We start from the raw sequence: 26,153 nt of genomic DNA, 5'->3' as shown, positions 1-26,153 counted from the left end.
CAGCATTCTTAGGAGATACTAATGAACACTTCCAAACTCTGGCCTGCTTTCCAGTGATGTGAAAGCTCAGCAGCATGTCTAAGTGATAGAGAAGGGACAAAAATCACCCCCACCTACTTGCTTGAATATGGAGACAAATTGGGCAGCAGATGTGTTATGGTTAATCTTCATGCTGCCATCATCTCCAACAGGTGGAAGCGATCTTTGATGTAACAGGTTGACAGCAGCAATGTTGGCATTGTTATCTTTCAGGACAGTATGGCATGGAGAATATGGACCATGACACTCATCCTAGACATGTGCAGCCAAGCAAAATATGGATAGGGACTGGAGTTTCTGCTGCAGAGGTTCACACTGCAGGAGAGTGCACCTCAGGGCTGATACAGCCCAGACTGCCAAGTGTCCCCCAAGGGAGGAACTCTGGCTCTTGGGAACACTGCTATCTCTGCTGCTAGTGCTCTGGGGGCTGCTGAGCTGCTCCATGCTGACTGTGATAGTTGCTCTGATTCTGCAAGCCACTGCCAGTGCATTCTCATGTTTCTCCAGGCTTTAATTCTCAGTTCATGATCTCTTTGTGATCTATGAAGAAAGTCTTCCTCTGTGTCTTTGTCTCCACAGACAGGAAGTTTTTATTCCGTTCTGGTCACACTACTGAGGCTGCGCCTTCTTTCTGCGGAAGAAAGAGCCTCAAAGGCTCTCATACCTGACAGACACATGGATGTCAAGCTGTTTCCTGGCACCACCACATTCCGTTGGTACTGCTTCCACATCCAGGACAAAGGCCTCTTCTGTTTTGGGTGGTGGAATGTTATAGTACAAAGTAGTCTGGTGGGGAAGAAAACATCTCTGTGAAGTGCCCCAGAGGTTCCTTGTATGAGCTAAAGGACTATCTGTGTCTCCAGCTTTTAACCAATTGGTAACCAGTGGCTAACAGAGTTGGCCCTAACTGTGCTTTCTGTTCAGGCGTGCTGTTTAGCACACAGCATCATATACATCTGCCAAATGTAATCCTCAGCATGGAGGCTCAACTATCCGTGATCCGAAGCCTTATGCAGTACAACATTTTCTCAGTCTTACTGAAAAAAATATTGTTAAAGTGTGAAAAGTACATTAGCTAAAACCTTGCCCACAAGGAGAAAGAAGTGTAACTGTTAACTGCTGACATGATAATAGTTAGTAGTTCTAGGTCTCAAAATAGGTCTCAAAATACTGACAAAACAACTATAAAACCCTTAAGAAAGAATGAGCATAGAATCAGAAGAGAACAACTCAGTAAGACAGATAATCACACTCCTCCAAAGAGCAGCATAGGCCAATCTTCCTTCACCTACCTGGTGACTGACTGCCTGGCCAGCAGGTACTCATCAGATGTCTTATGTTTACTGACTATGTCTGAGTGTAGCCAAGTAGCATGAGTCCTAGTTACCTCCTACATGCATTAACAATAAATAATTGTTATGTTCCTTTGTATAGACACTGCTTGCAGATTCTCTGTAAGCATCATAAGAGATGGCTGAACAGAAGCGACCCAGTGAGGGAGGTTTTCACAAGGAGTGACTTGAGTTCTTTGCTGCATGGATGGCTCATAAGTAGACCACTATCAAAGCTGCCAGAAAAATAAGATGTGCTCTTCTGATGGACCAGTTGTGTTGGTGTACTGGGATAAGAAGACCTTGGTCTTATATCACTCTTCATCTCCGTGTGTGACAACAACTCAAAGAATATTATGTCAGAAGACATACAGTGCTCAGGTCCTGAAGCAGTGACACCAGCAACATATGTTTGATATAGAAGCAGGTACTGTTCTGCATCTCATCACTCCTGACTTCAGATCTACTGATCTCTTAATAGTGACATGGGTCTGTGGCATAGGACAGCAAAGATGAGACATTTCTAAGAAGTTACTATAGATGTCTGCAATAAAAACATGTCAACAGAGCATACCTGAGCTCCTTCAAGCTTGACATGATTTTGCCTAGAAAGCCAAACACTACTTAGAACTTGAGGCTATTGTGCCTGCTTACAGTCAAACCTCACTTGAATAGTCAGTGACAAAACCTGATAGCTCTGTTCCTTGTATATACTCACCTGTACATAAACACAGCCACTGCCAGTTGCCTGCACTGTGTATGTCCCTGGGGCTGCAAGGAGAGATGCCTGATGCAGGACCAACTTGTTGTTCCTGTGCACATGGAACTCCAGTGGAGAAGACTCCTTGCCTTTCACTGTCACCTTTACATCTCTCGTCTCCTGAGGAATCAGGGCTGCATACTGAGCGAGGGCCTGCAGGCTAACCACTGTGTCCTGCAGGCAGAGAGAGAGTCACTTTGCTGCAGAGCCATGAAGTACAAAATCAAGCACACTGGGTCAGGCACTGCTGGGAGAACCACACTCCTCATGGCCTCTGACACAAGCAGGGTCTATGCCACTAAGTGTGTACGTAGGGTCTATATCTCAGGCAGCACTATGACTTCCATTACCTGGAAAGTGTGGCTGCTAAGCCCTGGGATTAGCAGCCCCAGGCCCCAGGTAGTCCCAATTACACCACACAGAAAAAGAGGTTCACTGTGGCATTCCCCTTCCCAAGCAGGGCTCATGTATGCCTGTCTGCAAAGGATGTATCTCGAGTTACATGCACGTGACAGATGTGCACATCACTCAGACACAGAATCTCTCTCCTTCCCCCATGAGTTTCCCTGGCTTGTTACCTGAGTGGAAGCAAATCCACCAAAGGCATTTCTTTGTCCACTAAGCCAGTGCACAAGCTTGCTCACTGAGGCTTCATTGAATGTCAAGTCTGGTTTAGAGACATGAGCCAGGAGGATGTAGGCTACTGTCTCAATCATAGAAGAAGAAGATTCTTCACTACTGGAATGTGGTGTCAGGAGCTCTTCTGATGGAAGGAGAAACATGTGAAAGAGAAGAACAGTAGTTCTCTGTGAACATCAGTTTCTCTTGCCCTGGTACGCTTTGAGGTCCGGCAGATTCCTGTAGACCATCAGAAAAACTTGTGCCTTTCTAGAGCACCTCAGAGTGCAGAAGACAATCCTTCCTGTTGTTTTTGTACTCTGAAGGGCCAGATATCTATAATAGGCTTCATTTCTTCCTTGAAAGCAGAGAGAGATCCACGCCCCAAATCCTCAACCAGTTCCTCTAGGAAACAGTTCCTCTAGAAACTGACTCTGAACAGAGGCTTTTTGTTTAAAGTACAGTCCTAGTCTTATTCAGCTCTGTGTATGTTCAGAGCTATGTCCCCAAGCTACAGCATTTCTGCTGTTGCTGCATTTACCTAGGAAGGATAACAGGGTTTCCTGTGCTGAAAAGCTCTAGGACTCATTTTCCAGTCAGTTGTATCTGTTGTACAAGAATTGGTCACTCTTTGAGGGAGAACTGCTGGCAGGTTATCGGAGGATCAAGACTATCCAACTTACTTTGTTGGCATCTTCACTATTCAGTGCATAGGCTAGGACAATTTAAGCTTGACGGGCTTGATGGGCTCCCATCTATGGTCCAAGCTCACAGTCACTGAATGGATCTAAGTCTCATTGAATGTTTTGCTATAGTGATAGTAGGGGACTACCCAAAACTCAGCTAAGAATTTAGCTTAATCATGCCAGTGTAGACATCTTCTGCAATGGTACAAACATGAAAACCTGAAATGCTTTTAAATTCAAAGTCAGTTTTCAGAACAAACCGTCACTTTGGAAATAAGAATCGCAAAACCACTTGTTCGCATAAAACCAGCATAAAGACACTAGAATTTAGCTCAGGGACTCTATAGACTGGTATTACTTCATTACATTTATCACAGTGGAAGGTTTTTACATGGTCTTGACTTTCAAGATGACATAAGTAGAACAATTTTTACATGAAGTGGTAGAAGGTGTCTTGGAGATGCAGCTGCAGATGACCTACAGATTAACCTTGATTCTTTCAAAAGCACCAAACTGCTGTTTGAGATCTGACTGTAATCCTGTTAGTGAGACTAACAAAATCCCACCCACCAGGCCACAGAAGGTGTATCTAGCCAGCAGAAGATAAGATAATCCTCTTGGGCAAAGATTCTCCAGCAGGCAAACTGGCTGCTTGTGGCTGCAGTCAGGTCTCCAGACTCAGACACATTTGAGCATGGAGGACACCAACTTTCCCTCACAACTCCATTGCTCTTGTCAAGTCATTGCTAACTTTTATGAGTGGAACTGAGAGCCAAAGAAAACTATTGCTTGACTCACAGGCAGTTTGTAATGTTCCATGCCCTAGGGCCTTAAGGGGACATTTCCCAAAGTGGTTGGTAAGTTAGAAGCATCAGACTGACAGGACACCAATGACAATGTGCTCCAGTCACTTGTTGCGTATGTACTGTCTCAGAAGCAGCTCTGAAAAAGTATTGCTCTCAGTGTGAGCACCACAACTCAAGTGAGTAGTTTGCACAAATTAAGCATTGGTTGCCGCTGCTGCTTTTTATTAGAAGTTGTTTCCCAAGTCTGAGAAATATAGAGACTTTCACTGCTTCAGTAAATTACCATTTTATGACACAAACCCCAATCTGAGAATAGTTAAATTTCCCAAACCACCATGATTAAATCCCACAGATACCAGGCCTTAAACACAGTCATTATCTCTAGAACACAAAATCTTCTAAACAGCAACAACCTACCTGTTTCCTTCTCTAGCATATCCAGGAGCTGTTCTCTCATCTCTGTGTCCTTGCTCAGTGTGAAGACATAAGCCATCAAGGCCTTGAGATAAAGGCTTGTTTGATCAAGTGTTATATTCTTGAGGCAACGTAAAGCATTATCCAGCATGGTGTCCTAAGAAAGGAATCCAAACCCAGTGAATTTCCTCTGACCACTTTTTGTTGTGAAAGTCTGCCCCCAGTCTTCAAGCATCCCAGCTACATCCTTGTATGTATTTCAGTGCTAGCATCTCTCCAAGGGCTATGGAACATGGAGTGGGCAAATCATCAATCCACATCAGTCACTGAGGGTTGAAAATAGACATGTGACTGAACATATCACTGGGGTGAGCGATTGTTAATACACTGGATAATCCGGCTGTAGGAAGTGTCTGGTAACACGTTGGCTCAGAACTGTCGGACCTGCTGTCAGGTCCAGAGAGGGCGTGACATTGTTTTCAGAACTGTGCTGGTAAGGCTGGAATATCAGCCCATCGCGGCTAGAAGTTCACTGCTTTTATTTCAGGTCTGAAGGAGGTGGGGTTGCATTCCTGAAAGGTATATAGCTATATTGGTCAGTTTAATGAAAATTATTGCCTCTCCCTGAAAGCCCTGAGCCATTTTCAGAGACAATTGCTTCCCCTGAGATCAAATGCTCTCCTTTTCTGCAGATCAGGCTGTTTATATTTAGAATTCCTTACCAAGTTAAAAATTTCCTGTTGAGCATATTATGTACAAAGGTGGGACATGACAGAACCTTTCACCAACACAAGCTGGGTACTCCCTGAAACCACAGACCTGGGGAGAAATGAAGGGTGGAGCATGCTCCCAAGCCCTGCAAGAGTTTGGATGTGACTTACATTCTTCTCCAGATCAAGCTCCACCAGCGTAGCAGTGATGTATGCTGTTAATGAGATTGTGTCGTCCACACCACCCTGCAAGTCCCACAGACAAACATCAGAAAGAGACAAAACCAACCCTTGCATGCCTGTCGTTGTATAGCCACTGAAAATGTCTAAGGATGGTGTATCTGAGGGAGTACAGCAGCATGCCTCTGGGCGTTCTTGGAGGATGGAAGGAAAGCACTCCAGACTCACTCCCTGAATATCAGGAAAGTCTGGTGTTGAGGGCAGCCTCAACACCATATTGGGCATACAGCCTAGGCATACCTTCTCATAGGACATCATGAAGCAAATTGTTAAGCTATTTATTTTATTAGATATGTTACAACTGGACACTTGAACAGAGTTTTTATGATGCAGAATTTGCATACAAGAAGCAATGCAATTTTACATACAATTCAGCTCACTGTGAGGAGCTACAAGTTAATATGGGTAAACAGTCTCTTTTCCCATCAGAGAACATTCATTCTTGGGTAAATTCTGCTTGCACCCCCAGTCATGAGACAAGACTACATCTAAAATTAGAGTGTACATTTGGGCTGAGAAGCATCATTCACGCTGAATAGCAGAAATTTTAAAGTGTAAGGAAGGTGAGAGCCTACACCTATTCCAAAAAGTTTGGTTCAAATAGAAAGCCCAAGCTGAGAAATTAGTAGAAGTTAGACAAGGATGAGCAGTCTACATGTATATTCTGGTTTTATTTTGTATAGCATCCAAAATTCAAGAAAAAAAATATAACCCTTTGCTTTGCTAAAATAACAGCCTGCTTTCTTTCATAAATCTACCTTGTATTAAACATGGGCAACTTTGCAATCTGACCAGTTTGGATTATTCTTACCTTCATAAAGACAATGAACCCAAGTATTGCCACACTGCATAAACACTGTTCGCTACCTGCGTACTAAGACATGTTCAACAAGAGTTTGATGCATTTCCAGATACACTGCAGAGATCATTTTGGGGATGCTAGGCTCCAGGAGAAGTCACACTTCTTGGGTGTTGGAGGGACAATTGTGTCCTCAGATAATCCCATGTTACAGTACATAATCAGGCCTATCTGGAGACTATTGTGCATAATAAGCCATGAAAAGAGGGAGAATCCAGCCAGGGTATTCTAGATAAGCACTAAAATGTAAAAATATTTATCCCTGTGCCCTTGAAGTGCCTTGGCACAATTAACTCTGGTGTCTTTTAGCTAGTGTAAAAATGAAGAAAGCCTAGCAGAGATTAAAACCTCGCATAGAGGAAATGCCTGCTGGTTTAGACCCCACTTTCTCATTCTGCTCCGGGAAGCTGCCTTGGCTGTGCTAGGCCATCGGGACATCACTTTGTGCTGTCGTGCACAGTGGTAGAGCCTGGGGAAGCAAACCCATGCCCCACATTGTGTTCCTCCCACTTTCAGCCCCATGTCTGGCAGCCATACCTTCAAGTCATTGTTGAAGAGCTTCCCCACGCTCTGGAAGCAGCCACTGGGCAGCTGGTGCTTCTGCAGCCAGAGCAGAGCATTGTGCACATGGTCCTTGTTGATGTAAATGTGGGAGCTGGCTTGTCCAAATGACCTAGCTACAAAAGCCGTCAGCCTGTGAGCAGAGCACAAAGGAATCCCATGTCACAGCCAGGTGCTGAACCAACAAGGACAATAGTTTTGGATGACAGTACCAAATCTGGCCACTCACCACGTGTTGCTCTGATTGTCAGCTTTCCCAAAGGCGCTGTAGGAGCCATCATCATGTTTGTAGAGCAGCTGACGCTGGTAACCTATGAAGACAGGTGCCAGGACACAACTCTCAATGGGAGGGCCTGTAGCATCTCAAACTGTATCTTTGCTGTGGGAAGAAGGCTTCACAGCAAGAGGCTTCACCAGGTCCTACAGTCAGAGATGCTGAGGCAAACCTATTACCCAACAATGCCTCATGCATCCCACAGCACCAGTGCGACGAGAAGCAGTTGCACAGCATCACTGAAGTGCATCGTGTGGCAGCTCTACATTACTAGAGCTGCTATGGGCAAGTATGGTGGGTATCTGCCCTGCTGGTTTGCAGAATGGCAACACGCTCACCCACCTCATATCTCCCCATGCCCCAGGGAACCCTCGTGGGCACCTTGCTGTGAATAAAAAGAGGTGTAAAAGTGAGGAGAAAGGCTTTTCCTCAGCAGGGAGCAATGTTAAATCCTGTTTGTTTTCCAGCATTTCTGCTAGCCCTGTTGAGACTCAAAAAAGAACCTTTTATGGGACGTACAAAGAGCAACAAGGCCATGCCTTTAAGCTCTGAGGGCAGAACACTGTCCACATCTGTTGGTTCTTCTTCCACCCTCCACACAGCCTCATTCTTTACCCTCCACCTTGCCCCTCTGCTGCACCATTCTCTTGGGTATGCACCCCTCTCCCAGATACCTGTCCTCAGTCACGGTACAGGAGAGAAAGGAGGAAAGAGAGAGAGTAAAATCCTATACATGGGAGGCTGCTGAACTTGCAGTGTAGATAAGGAGACCAACAGTCTGGAATGTGAGGCACATTGCAAAATGAGACACAGACACTGACACTTTATTAAATTCAGATTATATTGGACAGAGCTGACATGCTCTCACAATTCCTTAAAACACAGGGAAACACTAAGTTACCAAACTCTTCTCTATCCCCAAAGGCCATTTTTTTTTCCAATTAACAGCAGCTGATGACTTGATTCCGCAAGTGACTTCAGTCTGCCTTGGACTAATAAGGGAACAAACTACAGGCATCATGTAATGGTGGAGATCATTAATTACCCATACCCTTCTCAGAAAAGCAGGCTTAGTACCTAAATAACAGGCAGAGACAGAGGTTTTGCCTCTTCAGAAACACTCTTTTCCTTCCATGAGATGCTTCACTTATTCTCTGTGATACCTTCCTTTGTCACAGCTCTGACAGTGTTCCCACTCCTGCCCTGCACCTCCCCACCAGACCAGTGCCCCACACTCTTGATTTATAGCACCTTCATTTTTCAGCAGAAGCAAGAAAGACAATACTTACCTGTTTTCAGGAATTTCAGTGCTTTAGCTTCAATTTCTGGGTCCAGTTGCTTAGTCTTATTCAAATACTGGAGTATGAAGATGTTTGGTGCAAACTGAACCATGTTCTGTTCACCACAGCCAAAGGGCAACTCTAGAAGCCGGTCTAAATTTTGAAGTGCTGGGCCCATTATGTCCCCTTAAGTTGGAGGTGGAGGGGCAGGAGAGAGGAAAAACACAGACATTCAGCAGTATGAAACAAAAGGACTACAAACTTCTTTAAACTCTACCAGGATCATGGAAAAAAGCCAGCCCCTCACTGAGTGAAGATGATTAAGATTTCTGCTGACCCCTCCTAAATTACACCAGCACAGGAAGGGAAGACATCATGGTTCTGGGAGGAGATGGGGAATGTGAAGGTAAGGGGATCTGAAGAAACGTGAAGAGGATTGTCATTCTTAAGTGGGTATCAAGGAGGGAAAAGAACTATAGACACAAACTTGGTGGAAATCTGCAGAGATGGTTTTTGTTTACTTAGGTGGATGGCAGTGACAGATGTCAGAGGAGATACATCACTATTTGGGGATCACCCAGGATCATTCCTTACGAGAGGAATAAATATTGAAAAAGATTACTTGATCTGCATTTCTGAGGCCAACATCACACCCCTTACAGTTTATCTCATGAGGAACTGGGTCAATGCAGTGTTAAGACCAAAGCATTGTGTAAACTCTTCGCACTGTGGATCCAAGAGCAGGGGAAGCCTTTCTCACCAATCACAGAGAAAGTGGCTCGGCCAGATCCTTCTAGCACTTCTGCAGGCAGCATCAGGGAGAACTCTTCAGAGACTGTGTTATCTGAGGAAGGCAGAACCCAGAAATTTATCCCATGGAAGAAGTATCACACACAAGTGTAGCATCCCAAGGAGACCCAGGTGAGGCTCAGTGTGACACTGAGTCACAGCAGCCAAGACTTGCAAACAAACTCCTCAATACAGGAAACTTTTCCAGGTAGAAGACAGACATGGACAAACTATAGTGGTTGTTCTCCCAGGCAGGGATGGTGCCGCCCATGCTTGCTTTCTGACCAATTCCCCCCACCTCTGGGTAGTTGCAGTAGCCCTCTCCCTTCCATCCTGCTGTCAGGGATTTTTGTTCCATACCTGCAGCACAGAGAAAGGCATTTTGGGTCTTCTCTTGTAGGACACCTCCTGGCTGCAGATGGAGGAAGAGTAGTTCAGATGAGGAAGGCAGAAAAGGGAGTCAGCATGCCTCAGCAAACCTGGCTGCTTAGAAGAAAGGGCTAAACTTCCTTTTAGCATCTTGCTAAACTGCCTCAGGGGACAACCCGCTGTTCCCAGGTATTCTCCACCCTGAGGTCTGACTAACCTTCACAAGCAGGGGTTTTATCACCATGTCTCTCTCCCCTTTCAGAGGCGTCACAGCAATCCTGTTATCACACAGATAGTGTGAATCTTCTGCCACGCTGCTCACAGTGACATTCACTTTGCCTGTAAGAAGCACAGGGGCACATCACTGAGCACTTGTAGCAGACACCTGTACATACAAGCATCAGGATCAGACAGGCAAATCCCACCCCTCCTCCCGCTATGCTCCCTTTGCTCCACCTCACCCAGCCTGGTGGCTGTCACGTTCCACTCAAAGGTTTTTGCTTCATTGGCACAGAGGCAGCTGGTGAACTGGCAGCCTGGACAGGCATCCACCTTTAGTTCTGGGGTCTCTGTGAGGGCGGTGTGCACCTGAGTTTGGTGGAGTATACAAGCACACATTGGCATAGTGTTAGTACCAGGCAGTGCACAAAGGAGCAAGCATCGTTGGTCATGAAGCGTGAAGCTATGCTTTTTCGCCCAGATTTCAGTATCTAGGGCTCCTTAGAAGCTCATAGCTTGCCTTTGGGCTCAAGATTTTTTCTCTGACAGAGGTGTAAGATTCAGGGGTTATTCACCTGGATACAGTCCTTGAGGTAGTTGAAGACAGTGGCTTTTAGGCTGAAGGTCTCCCCTCGGATCACAGAGTATGGCAGTGACAGATCCACAAAGAAAGGTTGGAAGACCCTAAGAGTGGCTAGAGGAGAGAACCCAAAGCCGGTTTCAGCAACACAGAAGGTATTTGCATTCCACTCTGTGATAGTGTCGGGTACAGCAACTTGGAGAGACGCTTGCCCCTCATCCCTACAGCAGGAAGGGAGAGAGGAGAACTTGCTCAGAAGTAGTCAGAAGTCTCCAGAGGTCTCTCTGTGGAAGGCAGGTAGAGGCTGTTACTAACCCAATGGAGACCAAATCCCAAATCCAGGTCTCTGGGAAAAGTGTCCGTGGTTTTGGCTTCTTCGTGTCATCAGAATGAGGTGTGGAGTCACCATGGCCAACATGATGTTCTGCAGAAAAGCAGGTGATATATCAGAAAACAGCATATGTAGCTACAGATGAAATTAGTTCTTTATTCACAGACAATCTAACACAAACTTTAAATGCTTCATGACACAGAACAAGAGTGGACAGGGTTGGCCTTTCAGTGAGAAGCTGACGTGTCTGTGTCTTTGGGGAACACAGCTTCAGGGTGACAGAGTTGGATGGAGTTTAGTCTGAGGCTCCATCTGCCAGATCCAGCAAGTTTGGTCTGGATCCAGGAGGAGACAGCATGCTCAAATGGAGCCATGCTCTTTTAAATAATCCATGAAAGTGCTGGTGGAGCGCATACTACATTTTTTGTGAAGAGCGCAGAACACGGGGACAGCCAATAAAGGACAGAGATTTGAGCTTCTCTCTGTGATTCATAAATAAGATCCATTGAACTGGGCACAAGCTTTGTTCCTCTCATATGCAAACAATAAATACAGCAGGACTGAGGACAGCTGTTTCAGCTGCAGGCTGGCCAGAACTGGGAGAGGAGAGTCTTTTCAGTCAGGGAGATGGACATGTCCATTCCTTACCAATAGCATGGTGTTTTCCAGAATACATCTTTTTCTCAAAGTCTGGTCGCACACAAGAAACTGGTTTCTTGACTCTAGTATTAGTTAATATTTTCATGCGCAATTTCTGGGGAAACAGTGAAGAGATTAAATCAACGATAAATGAAGAATGTTGAAAATACCTCATAATAGCAGGTATTCTTGCCACTTCCTCTTTGTAGACATGGTAACCTAAACTAAGTTTGTACATTTTTACACTCTCTTTCTCTAATCAGGTGGTTTACACGATGCTTACTCCTAAGTTTCATCTTTTCCCATAGTCCACAAACGAGTATGGCTACACTGAAGAAGAAGGCACAGATGACTTGTAGCAATGAAAGTCAGGGCAGCTGAAGTTTGCTAAAAGTAAATTCTTGTGGGCATTCAGGATGGCAACCACTTGCTCAGGAAAAGTTTGGTGGAAGTGTAGAGACTCACTTTAAACAGATTAAAGACATCAGCTTCACTTTGATACCATGGTGCTCCCATCTTTTTGTGCAGACTGGGCTGCTGGGGCAGACAAGGGTATGCCTCAAAGTCTTCCAAGTGATAAGGGAACCCTCGTCCTCCAATTGTAAAGCCGTAATCAAAGATCTTATACAGCTGCAATGGAAAAACAGAGGTTTTCCTAAGGAACTGGCCAACAAGTATATGGATGGGTCAAATATTTGGGTTGTAGCCCATTATTACACTTTGTAAATCTTTGCAGTTGAGGAAGCTGGCACTGGCCTTGCTTATACTAAAGGACATGAAGCCCAAGGAGTGGAAGTAGGCAAGCAGCTTTCAGTCTGCAGACTTTCAGCTCTGACAGTTCAGGCCTTATAACTGCAGAGTGCAAAATTAGGATAAAAGCACATGATTCAGTCTAAGCACAAGGCACTGGCACATCTGACTTACATATTTAATGATTACTATGTCATATACCTGTTAGTAGATGATGCAAGTGCTCCGTGCTAGAACAGCACTCCTGTAAAAAGGAATACCAGATCACGCTGTGAGTCCCACCTGCAGGTGCAGCAAGTCCCCCTGGATTTGGTGAGGCTTCTTTGTAACAGTCTGGCCCACTAAAACTTAACTTAAAACTTTGCATGAGGCATATACATGTGCATTATCTCTGGTATACCTCTTGTGTAAGTATGTTAGAATTTTCAATTCTTGCAGTATTTTTGTTTTAAGTCTTAAATTAGTTCTTCTGAAACACACAGCTGCTTTAAGGTAAGTTCCTTCAAGCCCTCTAGATTCTCAGAAGTCATCTGGGTGCCAACAAAGTCCTTTTCACCAGCCATGGTGTGTGCTGGGTGCTGTCCCCTAGCTATTGTTTTCTAAAGACCTGCTCAGGTGCTCAGCCTGATCTATCATACGATTATATTCAGCAATGTTTTGGGGTAGAGGGATAGGAGGACCCTATGACAGGGGCAAAATTAAGTTTCAAAGGTTCAGCCTCTTTGCCTTCTGGAAAATGGAAGAGCAGAGATGGTGGATGTGAGGAAAGCTGCTAAGCACCCTCCCTTCAAGCAGAAACCACCAGCATCTCTTTGAAGCTGCTCTCCCTGCCTACACCTGCAATGCCATGAAGTGTCTGCTGCTGGGTCTTTCCAGGCAGAGGTCCACAGTGCAGGGCAGGGCAGGGCAGAAGGAACATGATCCCCACCTAACAGCTCAGAAGAGGCTGAGGAGGAGGAATGCCAGGGCAGCCACCTAACATTGCAGCCATGTCCTGAGATGGACTATGGGCTTCCTCCTACCCATGCGTGGAGACCAAAGGCAGGCACGCACTAAAGGGTTGGTCATGGCAGGCTGCAGGCTGCACTCACTGTGTCTGCTGTTAGGGTGCTGTTCTCCTCCAGGAGGACACTCTTGTCCACAGCTCGGATGGAGCACAAGGAGCCTGGAGCAGCCTTGAGGTCCAGACTGACTTTTGACCCAGGGACTTCCTCCTTGTGTGAGAAGTCCAGTGTCACCTGTAAAAGAAGACAGGTTCAGGGGGCTTACCGCTGGAGAGGGGGATGCTGTGACTCTTAGATGTCTGGCTAGCAGAGGGAAAGACAGAGAATAAGGTAAGGAAGAGGCTGAGATGGTGAGACAGGCTCTCCTTGGAAAGGTTGTGGGAGCTGCAGTACATACGGCTCAGCCAGAATTCCCGTACCACCACACATTCATCACCCTCTGATCCAGGGAGCTAAGCAGGCAGACTTCTCTTTTGTATGAGGGAAAACATGGGGGACAGTATGTTCCACTCAGCCATGGGGAGTGAGGAGAGAAAACAGAGTTCAAGGGGGGCTGGTTTACTCCTCAGGAAAGGCTTGCCAGCTGGTGTTGGCAAGGGCAGGACTAGGAATTCAGGGAAAAAGGAGGTTACCTGTTTTGTTTCCCAGCTAGAAATACTAGGCATCTGGTTTGCCATATATCCAGCTTACATCATGTGGCTGAGGATGTAACAGGTCCAGGAACCACAGCAGGCCAGAGCACATCAGTGATGCTATAGCACTCCTTCTATTTCTACTCACCTTGTGTCTAAAGCACTTTTCTACTTGAAACTCTTCAATATCAGCCACCACCTCTCCATCCAAGAAGACTGCATACAGTAGAAGGTTGATGTCAGGCAGGAAGTCATCGCCAACAGTCAGAGTCAGTGAGAAGGAGCCCTGCAGATCTGCATAAGAGAGCAGCAAGGAAGAAAGGGAGAGCATTCAATCGAATCAGCTTATTGGAGTAGGGCACACAATAAGAATCAGAAAAGGGAAATTAATAATTTCTACCTGCAGGTAAGAACATTCCACACACACTGTCACAGATTAACAATAAACCCAGGACGCTGGCCACTTCTTTGGCTCAAGGTTGGCAAATATATTCCTCTTCCCCACTGCACCTTAGATAAACAGGCAAGCTACACAAATTTTGTATCTTCTCCAAAAACACAAGCTAGCAGCAAAGTCATACAGTTGGATCAATTAGACAAAGTAGGAGAAGGACAGTCATTTAGAGGACACTGAAGTGATATGAGTGGAGACTGTGTTGGTCTAATGAGGTGGATCACCACTAAGAACTCAGTTCAATAGCTCCTGCCTGTGCATAAGAATAACGTTGGCAGAGTCTGTGATGGGAAAGCCATCACACTTTTCTGGGGTGTGTAATGAGACACTTCATGTGATTCTACTCACCCTCATGATGGAGAATTGGCACCTGCTTCTCACCACTGAAAAGGATCTTGCCTTTTGCTATCACCTGAAGAGCAAAGAGAAGAGCCATTCAAGGTCCTGAATACTGATGGCATGAGGAGAGTAGGAAAAGAACAAAAGAAAAAAAGAAAAGGACATCTGACATGTTGTCACAGAAGATCCTCTGGCAGAACATGACCTAAAGAGCTCTGCAGCAGAGATGGCGATAACGTAGCTGGGAAGGAACTTAAGAGGTGTTGGTTAGGCAATGACAAGACGTGGCCACTTACAAAGGCAAAGGTACATCTGGAGCTAAAAGCAGCTGCTCTTAAGCTCCAGTGAACTCTAATCTTCACATTACTAGGAAACAGTACTTTTTGACTATACGAATGAGCCCAGTTCAGCTACCAAGATACCCATAACTTCTCAGCTAGGCTGTAGTTGCACTATTCCTTTGGACTTACTGTCTTGAAAGTTGACTTCATAAAAAAATGATTATGTACCTTTGGAGTGCATCACAGGTCTTTGAAATTTCAAGCCTTTTCCTGTAAATACACAGGTCAGTGGAGGTCAGCTGCCCCAGAGATTGCCTCTTAGTTCACAGACAAATTGCCCCAGACAAAGACAGAAGTCTGAGGCATACCTGCGGGGCAGAAACCAGGCTAGTACTCCACTGCCACTCATGTGAATATAATAGAAAGTAGAGTGGATCACAGAATCATAGAATGATTTGGGCTGAAAGGCACTTTAAAGATCATCCAGTCCAACCCCCCTGCCATGGGCAGGGACACCTCCCACCAGACCAGGTTGCCCAAAGCCCTGTCCAACCTGGCCTTGAACACTTCCAGGGAGAGGGCATCCACAACTTCCCTGGGCAACCTGTGCCAGTGTCTCACCACCCTCACAGTAAAGAATTTCTTCCTAATATCTAATCTAAATCTACCCTCTTTCAGTTTAAAACTGTTACCTCTTGTCCTATCACTACATTTCCTGATAAAGAAACCCTGCCCATCTTTCCTGTGGGCCCCCTTTAAGTACTGAAAGGCTGCTATAAGATCTCTCTGGAGCCTTCTCTTCTCCAGACTAAACAGCCACAACTCTCTCAGCCTGGTCTCATAGAGAAGGTGCTCCAGTTCCTGATCACATTTACAACCTTCCTATGGACTCATTACACGTCCTTCTTACGTTGGCGGACCCAGAGCTGAATGCAGTACTCCAGGTGAGATTTCATGAGAGGAGAGTAGATAGGGAGAATCACCTCCCTCGACCTGCTGGTCATGTTTCTTTTGATGCAGCCCAGGACATGATTGGCTTTCTGGGCTGCAAGTGCACATTGCTGGCTGATGTTGAGCTTTTCAACAATCAACATCCCCAAGTCCTTCTTCTCAGCGCTGCTATCAATCTATTAGCTGCTCAGCCTCTGTGCTTGGGATTGCCCTGACCCATGTATAGGACCTTGCACTTGGCCTCGTTGAACTTCATGATGTTCACATGGGCCCAACTCTCAAACCTGTCAAGATCCGTCTGGATAGTATCCCTTCCCTCCAGTGTATTGACCACACCACTCAGCTTGGTAGTGCAGACATTTGTTACCCAAGCTTAGGTCAAGGCACTCCTAACAAAGCAAAGCAACTGGGGTCTAGGAGCAGGTCCAGGAACTGGAAAACAGGAGGAGGTCTGGGCAGAACAGAACTCACAAACTGACTTATACTGGCCTGGGACTAGCTTATGCCTTCTTGTGAGTATCTATGTGCTGTGTGAAAAGGGTAAAACGCCAATAAGCACAGTCTTGCCCTGAGATTCAGCTGTCTTCTGTGCTTACCAAGTAGTAGAAATCAATGTGGTCTGCTTCAGAGCTGAGTTTATTCCGGTCAAGGATATAATCCACTTGAACTTCCTGTTCTTGATTGCAGGGCAGCACACCACTCCTGGCCTTGATCTCAAGAAAGCTGTTGCTCTCAGAGTAGAAAGGTTTCAGCCAGTGGAAGCTATCCTGTAATTCCCTGTCACTTTCAGAATCATTCTTCTCACTGTCACTTCCAAAGTAAGAACCCTTCAGAGAACAAAAACATGAGTTGGCAATCAGTATTAAGTGATACAAAGGAGCTGTGCACCTGCTGAAAATACTGAGTTATTAGCTGAGCTGATGGCAGACCACACATCTGTATGTTTAAAATATTCTTTTGTTTAAAAGCAATTTTAAAGTTTTTCATGAGACTTTCTCTTATGAAGTTTTAGCAAAAATCTAAGTACAGTAGATTTGCCCTCAATCTCATTTTCCTCCTTTGTCTTTCTATGGGGACACACCCCACACTAGACTTTAATTCCAGCACAGCACCCTTGTTTCCAGATTATCTTTCTGGTCAGATTACCTGGAGCACAACAGGCAGCAAAACAGCTTTTGTATGGTGAAGCTCCACTTCTCTGCAGATAATTCAGGACTCTGTGAACAATAGCCATGGGCCTAGGTACAAGAACTAGAGCCTGTTCCCAGCAACTAGAAGTGGAGTTCAGCAGAGACAAGTATCAACTGCCAGTTCTGCTGAGCCACCTCCTGCAAAGGGGGAATTTCCTCCCAGGAAGTGTTCAGATTAACAGGTGTTTTTACTGGAGTCAAATCACAGAATACTAGGAGTTGGAAGAGACCTCAAAAGCTCATCCAGTCCAACCCCCCTGCCAGAGCAGGATCACCCAGACCAGGTCACACAGAAACGCGTCCAGGTGGGTTTTGAATGTCTTCAGAGAAGGAGACTCCACAACCTCTCTGGGGAGTCTGTTCCAGTGCTCCGTCACCCTTACAGTAAAAAAGTTTTTCCTTATGTTCACATGAAACTTACTATGCTCCAGCTTGCTCCCATTGCCCCTTATCCTATCATTGACATCAGAGAGAAGAGCCTGGCTCCTTCCTCCTGGCACTTGCCCTTTACAAATGGAAAGGAGGAAGGTGAGGTGGGATACGAAAAACTAGGATCATGCTCCAGCTCAGGACAGCATAACACCTTTAGTGACCATTTGGCTGAACTGTTGCAGCACAGCCCCCAGTTTCCCTGAGGCACTGGAGAGTAATTAAAGATGCTTCTACAGATACAGTCAAATGAGACCAGGAACTAGAGGACTGTGCTTCAAAGCCTCATATTTCATCCACCTTCTGTCCCTTTCCTTAGTCTGCCCTCACTTTATCCTCCTTTTTCTGTGGCTGATGCTCACCTTCAGAGAAACCAATGTGCTGTTCCAGCTGGTGGTATCCAGTGAGAAGTCAACTTCCCCATTTTCATCTGTGAGGAATGACAGGTGTGTCTCCTCATCATTGACATCAATGGTTAGGTAGACTGTTACATTTCTGAGAAGAGAATCATAACTGTGGCAGAATATCTGCAGAAAAGGGGAGAAAGTTAAGACTCCATTGTGCCACACTCCAAGTCACTGCCCATGCTTAATATTCATTCCTTCTATCATTTGACTTCCTCACCCCTTCTAGTTTTCAGACAGATTGGAATGATTCAAATAAAATTGCAATAAATACACAGAACCAACAATGTGCAGCTGTTCAGGGCCAGAAATAAACAGTAGTGCAGTCAAATGAGGCACCTATATTGGAGGGGAAAGGGTAATTTCGTCTGATCCTGGGCTTTTCCTTGGACAGTGTTGCAGGATCCCTGATGATCAGAAACAGTCTTGTCTCCAGCAACTTTTGCTGTTTCTTGCACTCCTTCATGCTGTGGTTAGTACTGGCCCAGGTGAAATTGTTTCTAGCCCCAATGGGACAGCAGTCCTAGTACTGCCCAGGGGACTTGAGCCAGAAATGACTGCCAGTGAATCAGTATACAAGGCTTTAGTGATTTTTGCCAAGTTGGCAAGAGCATTTGTCTGAAGGAAATGTTATTTCCCTGCCAACACCACCCCCATCCCACATGCCTTTTATTGCACAGACTAGTTTCAGGAGTTACTCCTCAGGAAGCCTCCAAAGACTGCAGCTGGCCCCAGGATTTTCAGCCAGGAAATACAGTAGGGCAGGATGAGGAGAAGAAATTGTTCCTACAGAAGGCTTCAATCATAGTTGCTGGGTACCAGCAGAGCAGCACTTAGTTTCCTGGTGACTGTTACTTTCTGCCTACAGAAGATTAGCCCTACAATGATGACTTCTCAGCAGAGAAGGGATCCATGGGTGTTACCTTCCCTGTGTATGGTAGTCCACGTTTGTAGAATGAATGGAAGTTGATAAAGTCTATAGACTTCACTCTCGTTGCAATAGGAATTCCAGACTCTTCTGCAGTCTTTGTTCCTGGGCGGAGAGATGAGAAATCTGTTAAAAGCTAGCAGTGCTCTCAGGGAAGCAGAAGTCAAGAAGATGCTTCAACACTACCTGCAACACCTACAACCTTTAAATTTAGGAGAGAAAACACATTCTCCTAGGATATGATTCCCTCAACCTTTCTGACCCTCTGCTTCATGACATGATGTATTGTACCCTATAAGTACTTGTTTCTCTTTATTGAAGATAAAGAGAAACTAGGTGGCTGCTTATAGACAGCTACACTGTAGGTACCTAAAAATGGCCTGGAGGACCCCATCCACAGTGTGACAGTTCAAACAGTGGACACCTCCAGTTGCCAGAGCTAGGAGCACATTAGCACTGATTCTGAAAACCAACCTCCTTTTAGTCAATACTGTGTCAGACTAAAAGGAAGCAGCATGGGACTTCTCTCAGCAGGAGTGTGCATAAGCAGCCCTGCCTAAGTCTTAGGAAAAGAGAGGACAAGACACCATGAGTAGGGACTGCCTGTCAGGATGTCACCTCAGTTAGCAAGAGCTTGTTGCAGACTTTTCCATCACTAGCCAGGGCTTTGGTGTCCAGACAATCACTAAAAAGTTATATATGTGCTAGTGGGGATGAAGGGTTGAGAGGATTAGGAAATCCGGTAATAATAGATCAAAGATGTACTAGAATAGAGACCATAATCATGCCAGAAGACCTGGGAACCCTCAAGTTTCTCTTTGAAAAGCAATTGAACTGCCACAGAAAAGCCAAAAACAAAGAAGTTGCCTGCAAGGAAGAGGACCCTTCACATATTCTCCAGTACCTGTTCCATCTTCCACCATTTCTGCAATCACAATTATGTGTTTATCAGTTTCATCTAATTTCAGAGTCTCTGTCTTCACTGTAAAAGTAGTGCAGCCATCCTTGTTTGCCTGAAGAAAGAGAGATATGAAAAGAGAGAAAGAGAAAGAGAATGGTGTGGAGGAAGAGGAGCTGTTTCACAGATGCTGGGCAACCCTAAAGGAGTGTTTCCAAATACTTGTGGAACAGATGGAAGTTTAAATACCTGTAATGCAGAAAATCATCATGGATACCTTAGCTGGAGAAGAAAATCAACATGCTTTGATTAAACAGTCACCAAAAAAGTGGCAAAAAAACATGCTTCAGGCAAATCACGTAAGAGTTAGTTATGTCACACACAAACTCAGGAGACAGTATTAAGCCCAGATGCTGCAGCTGAAAGAGCATGGATGTCTTTACCTAAACTAAGGATAGCCTCCTCCCCAAAGCTATATGACCCTGATGAATAAAGCCTGACATTGTGGCTTTCCAGTCATGACCCTCTCTGTGACATGGCCATGTTAAGAAGGGCATCCAGCCAGTTACAGAGAGTGGGTACAGCCAGCCTGCCAGAGAGGGGAGGTGGCCAAAGTGTATCTAGTCGAGCCTGCTAAGTTCTACAGAAAACCTTGCAGGGCCTCTTACTTGCCATGTGAGAGGGAGCTGGCACTCGGTGTTTTTCACAGCTAAAACTGTACAGCATTCCATCTGGAGATATTTTGCTACTGGGTGCATTTTAAAAGATGAAGAGATCCAGCTGGATTTTTATATTCTGGCTTGTTGCTGTCTGGTCTGACATTTAGAAATATTTTCCTGTGACTTCCAGGCTGAAAGAGCTGCATCTGAAAGCCAAGGGAAAAACCAACTGTGGAGCTTAACCACAAACATATAATCAACATAAATGTGCAGAAAATGTAATCAGCACTGGACATAATCTCAGCAGGACACTAGCAAGTTTAAGATGATCCACTAACTGCATGGATACAGCAAAAAACAAGGCATTAAGTCACAGACCATCCAATAGCCTGTTTATTGGTGGGAGCGGTCACAGGACTGAAGAGACCAGTGATCTGTCTGCATACAATAGGCCCCAGGCATCATTACTTACACAGAGCTTACACCTTCTGAAACACTGAGTCAGACATGGGCAGCTAGAGCAGTAATTCAAGCAATAGAACCACAGGAAGAGGAATCAATGGTCTGATCAGGTCTAGCAAGCATAAACAGGTTGGTGCACATACAGACATAGATTCCCAGTAGGTTTTACTTTCCACTCTCCTATTTGTTTACCTACCCGGCTGGTTTGCTCCCTCTTCTCAGAAGAACTTGATAAATTGTCTTCCAAGAACTCGGCTAATGTGGTCAAAGTAATATCTATTTTCCCTTGAACGGGCTTCCCATAGGTATACCTGTGTCAAAGAGGAGAAACATTCACCTGAAGACTGGCCACTTCAGCAGAAATACTGATCCAGGCTATCCCCCGCCCTCATTGTGGGTGAGTTTTGTGCCTCATCTTCTCAGGAACTTGAGTTTATCTCTTAAGATCAGTTTGCATCCCTCTCCACCCAATATACCCACCATCCTTAGTGTACTTCAGCCTCACAATAAATGACCAGGTGCAAGAAGAACCCCGTTCCAGAGAGAGATCTGGCTCCCCGAAATACATGGCCATGCAAGAACATCATACCAGAAGGTCAATTCTCAGCTACGGACAACCTGAAGATGTCTCTGGAGTTGAAGGCCAGACATGACAACAGTATTATGTACTCACTTGCCACAGACCTTCATCTGAAATTCCTCATCCGCTGTAGCAATAAATGGAGGGTGCTCAATGGTTATTTCAATTTTTTTCAGCACTGCATGGAAGAGAGGAAGGGTGGAGGAAAAAAATTATACTTAGTATGGGCACTGACTGTAAGTTCCACTATAGTTACAGTCCATATGGGGGAGAGACAATAATGTCCTCAGTTATTCACCACCATGCTGCAATAAGGGTTACTCTCTTCAGCCACACTACCCTCTATTTGCTGCTACAATTGCAGATAGGACTGCTTCTTCTCCAGCTCAAACATAAACATTTTAAACAGCACAGGGTTTTGTCCTTACTTACATCACTGCAACTGAAGGGGACTAAGGCATGATGCTGCTTCCTATTATGGCAGCTGACTGGAGAGGACAGTAAACTTAGCTTGGAAGAGGGTGACAATTAGCAGCAGAAAGTGCTCATCACAGGTCCCAGCTGCACATAGAACAAGATGTCACCCCACAGCCTCTCCCTTGTGCGCTATGCACCTGCAGAACCTCCTTCCCAGCACAAGATGTGTGCACAGATCCATCTGTCTCTGTCCTGTCTGCTGTTCTCCCACAGCAAAAGGTCTGATGAACATGGCCTCATCACCCTGTCCTCTTCTCCAGCTACCCACACTGCTTTTCCTTTACTGTTGTTGTCCAAGTCTCACCATATTCATCAACTTTGAAGACTTTTTTAGCCATGTTTTGTTCCACTGAGATGATATAATTTCCAAGGGGTGCTTCAGATGCCAGGGGGAAGGACAGATCCACAATGCCATTTCTTGACGTTACATTCTGCCACTCAGCAATACGGTTATATTCAGGATCCTATTTGGGAAAGGACATACAGAGCCACCAAGTCACGCTGAGAGCATGGGTACTTGGCAGGTCCAGCCAAACTCACGCACAAGAAGGTGCTACAAGGGCTTATCCTTGCCCTAGTAGGGAGGATGCCAGATCACCAGGCAAGATTCCTTCTCCTCCCTCCAGTACCCTTTTACTGAACTGCTGAATTGCAAAGGCTGCCAAGAACAGTAAAGCTACAGGAAAGTGGTAACACCATAACACTGCTGGAAGGAACAGCAGCTGTGCTGCATCTACTGAGGTGTGGGGCAAAAGTTCCTTACTGCCCTGCCTCTAGCTCAGCTATGTACATCACAGGGGTGCTGGTTTGAATGAAGAACCCAGGCTGACCAGGTAGAAGAGACTTCAGCTGAACCTGAATCATAACCATAATCTTATGAGGTTACATTTGCAGCACAACTCTGTCCAGGAGTGAAAGGGTGCAGTAGAAGAGACAGACGTCTCCTTCCGGTCAGTTCTTTGTCACTTACCTGCAGCCATATCTGGGAATACTGTAAAAATGAGAGAAACACAAGCTCAGTTTTGTACAGAGCAAAACAACATCCATGTTAATCAGTATTAATACCACTGCCTGATGTGGGCCCCTGACCAGAAAGTTTTCCCCCATACAGACCCCACACCAGGTCTCCTCCTCCCCCTGTGTTAGCTTACATTGCAGTCTTTCTCCAGGGGGGGCAGTGAATGAGTGTTTTCCCTTCAAAGATCGTTTGTTTCTTATGGTTTAAAAGGCATAAAGGGAGATGTCTCTTTCATGAGCCTCTCAAAGTGTCTCACGCTGAGGTTCTTAATTCTAGAAAAGCACAAGGTGATACTCACCTGATTTTTAATGACCTTAAGGTCGTCGTTAAGGTTCACAATTCGAAATTTCACTGGAGGTGTAAAGAAAAGGATAGTAAAACACTCTGGCAGCAACATGTCCTTGCACAAATCTGCTTCTCTTTTTCTGTGCTCCATTTTTCATGTCTCTGTTTACCTCAGAGGCATTCAGGTCTTTCCCCAAACAGCCCTCCCCAGCATCTCCCACCCCAGAGGACTTCATCTGGGAGGTTTATATGCAGCTGTGGGCTGTAGAAACTCACTGTCTTTACCTGGAAAGGTTACAATGATGTGCTAAACAGTGAGGTAGGTCTATCAGTAGTCTGCTCATATTGTGAAGACTGAAGTAACTCTCAGTATTGTAACTTTCCAACTCTGAGCAGTCATCAATTCAGTGACTCTAGTCTTTACTCAAATATACTCAACAGTCTTAAAAAAACAACAAGTGATTGTCAAGCATCCTGGAGAGTCCTGGCTTTCCTTTTAGGTCTCACTAGAGATACCTCACCAAAACAACACCCAGGAGTTGCAGGCAGGGCATGTGGTGCAGCACAGGTCCAAGGGGAACATCTGACCTATACTGTTCCTGGAAACATCTGATAATAGAGATCTGCTTTCTTCCATCTCCAACAAGCTTAGCTTGCTGCACTTGATGAAACTTCCCCACCTAGACATGACTGCTACCTTGACCCTTCCCTCCCCATTTCCATATGCCACCTCCTTGCTCACCTGTTTCTCCAGGTTTGTATAAGACTTTGTCTGTTTCTACCAGAATTATATTCTTCTGGGGCTCGACCAGAACCTTCTTGCGACCCTCAAAGACCACACTGCCTCCACTGTGGATCAGGACATGCAGAAAAACCAGCTTCTCTGTCTGTCAGGATTGAAAAAAAAAACAAAAAACCAACAAACTACCTGAGACTACAAACGGCTTGAAGGAGAAACAGAGGTGCCTGTTCTACCGAAATCTTCAGCTTCCCTCTCCTCCCTTCCCCTTCCTTGAGTTAGCTCGCTCCTTTCCCTAGTCATAGTTTCTCTGTGCTCCCCGGTTTCATTATGCTCTTTTATTTGCCTTTCTTCTTGCCATGTTTGCCTCTTCCCATGTTTTTTTCTCCGCTTTACTGTCTTTCCTACACTGCATCTCCAACATTAACATGGCTCAGACACAGGAGACACTGAAGCCCTCTAGTTTGTAAGAGGAGAAGCAGACAAGGGAGGTGTCTTACTTGTGTTGTGGAGTCCTCACTTTTCCTGGGAATGAACTCTGGCACCTAGGTTGATTGATATAAGGAAATGGAAAACAAATTCATTAGAGATTTTGCACCTTATCCCAGAGGTGAGTTGTCATCTCACTGTCAAAAAAATACCCAAAATTCAGAGTCCAAATACCACTGCATGACTTTGTCTCTAATCTACTTGTCATTATAAGGAGAAGCAGCAGTCACTGCCTGTCTCTTGTTCATGAACCTAAAGGCAAACCAACTGACATGTAATTCCCCTGCTTCACATAAATATGAGATTTTTATCAAACCAAGAAAAAACAAAGTCAGATCTGGAGCTAACCAAGACAATAGTGGGAAATGATCAGGATAAAACGTGGCTTTCCAGAGCCAGGACTCATTCTCTCCTAAGGACTAGCACCAAGCAGTTAATCATTGTCCTGTTGATGCAAGAACCTCCTTGAGTTCTGTCAAATCTGCAGGACAGTCAGGGCACAGGCACAGCAACTTTCTGTGGTGCTGAGGAAGACAGGTAGAGCCTCAGCACCAGACACATCTCCATGGCTCTCCAGAAACGTAACTGAAGGTCCTGTAGTCGTGCCCCAGCCTCAGTGTGTCTAGTTCAGCTAACTAGAGAAGTAAAGTTGTGATGACAGGAACTCAAACCACCCAAGAAATATCCAGACTGCCTCGGTGAAATTCATTTCACTGTGGGCTCAGTGCTATCACCACCAACCACAGCTAAATTAAAGCAAGCTCAATGTCTATGCAGGCTGCAATCACACCTTGCGGTACAGATGCAGCTTTAGAGGACACTGGATTTTGTCTGGCATTGGTAGAGAAATACACTTAACCTGCTTGCATATGACAAGGCAAAGAACAGTGTGCCCGCAGAAGTGACATGAAGGTGAGAGCATCCACTGCTAAATCGGCAGCCACATCAACGCTCACCTGGAAGGTGATGCACTGAAAAGTTCCTGGCTTCTCCACATCCTGTTCCACCAGTGTGTGGTTCTGGGTTTTCACCTCCAAGGTGATGGTCAGGTGGACAGCCTCAGTCAGGGAGCTGAAGTGAATGCAGAGCTTCTCCTCTTGGAAATGGTAAATGACAGCAGGGAATACCACAATATAGTGACTAGAAGAGAGCAGGATATGTTCAAAAGCAAATCAGAGGCTGAGGTGGACAGGCCAGAATCCATCTCTGCTGCTTTCATGGAGAGGTAGATAAAGGGCCAGAAATGTCTGGAGGCCTGCAGTGAAAGAACTATGATGCAGCTCTCTTTCCATACCAGAAAGAAACAGCATGCCCAGTGGGGAATCAGAGGGCTCCTTGTATCTGTGACTACCTTGCCACCAGCCAGGACACAGATGCCCAGTGTACAATACTCTAATTGACAACAAGGCCCCCACCATTCAGCTCTGTGATGCTAAACAATGTGGTACCTCAGCACCGCCTTTCACCAAGCCCCCCCGAAATCAAAAGGAGATATCTCACGGTTCCAGACTTGCTGCAGCTGCGACTGGGAATAGGGTCAGGGCTAAGAGGAGCACTGGCGCTCTCATTGCTTGGGCTGGAGCAGACAGCTGATGAGATCCACACAGGAGGAGAGAGCTGCCTGAACTGATGGGCTGGAGCAATCCTAAATACAGATGCTCCTAGGTCCAAAGAGTGAC

The 26,153-nt window shown here is 45.5% G+C and overlaps 1 protein-coding gene across 1 annotated transcript; it reads right to left on the bottom strand.

Moving 5' to 3' along the window:
- Positions 1-703: 703 nt before the first annotated feature.
- LOC104538321 (alpha-2-macroglobulin-like protein 1) lies at positions 704-26,042 on the bottom strand (the record flags this gene model as incomplete). The annotated part of the gene is made up of 32 exons (XM_010181479.1): positions 25,975-26,042; positions 25,431-25,614; positions 24,486-24,530; positions 23,989-24,133; positions 23,260-23,312; positions 22,914-22,934; positions 22,248-22,407; positions 21,560-21,644; positions 21,083-21,197; positions 19,772-19,880; positions 18,863-18,972; positions 17,898-18,062; positions 16,513-16,743; positions 14,694-14,757; positions 14,040-14,185; positions 13,347-13,493; positions 11,971-12,135; positions 11,515-11,620; positions 10,851-10,959; positions 10,531-10,756; positions 10,198-10,324; positions 9,954-10,075; positions 9,728-9,779; positions 9,339-9,422; positions 8,588-8,764; positions 7,254-7,335; positions 7,001-7,157; positions 5,536-5,610; positions 4,658-4,811; positions 2,709-2,893; positions 2,089-2,304; positions 704-825 (listed from the first exon to the last, which is right to left on the bottom strand). Coding segments are annotated over exons 1-32 (4,007 nt in total), but the record flags the coding sequence as incomplete, so codon positions are not given.
- Between the last annotated feature and the right edge of the window lie 111 nt (positions 26,043-26,153).

The sequence above is a fragment of the Mesitornis unicolor genome, unplaced genomic scaffold (assembly GCF_000695765.1).
Source record: "Mesitornis unicolor isolate BGI_N332 unplaced genomic scaffold, ASM69576v1 scaffold21063, whole genome shotgun sequence".
Classification (NCBI taxonomy): Eukaryota; Metazoa; Chordata; class Aves; order Mesitornithiformes; family Mesitornithidae; genus Mesitornis; species Mesitornis unicolor.
The sequence above is the reverse complement of the archived record's forward strand: the minus strand, read 5'-3'. Positions and strand labels throughout refer to the sequence as shown.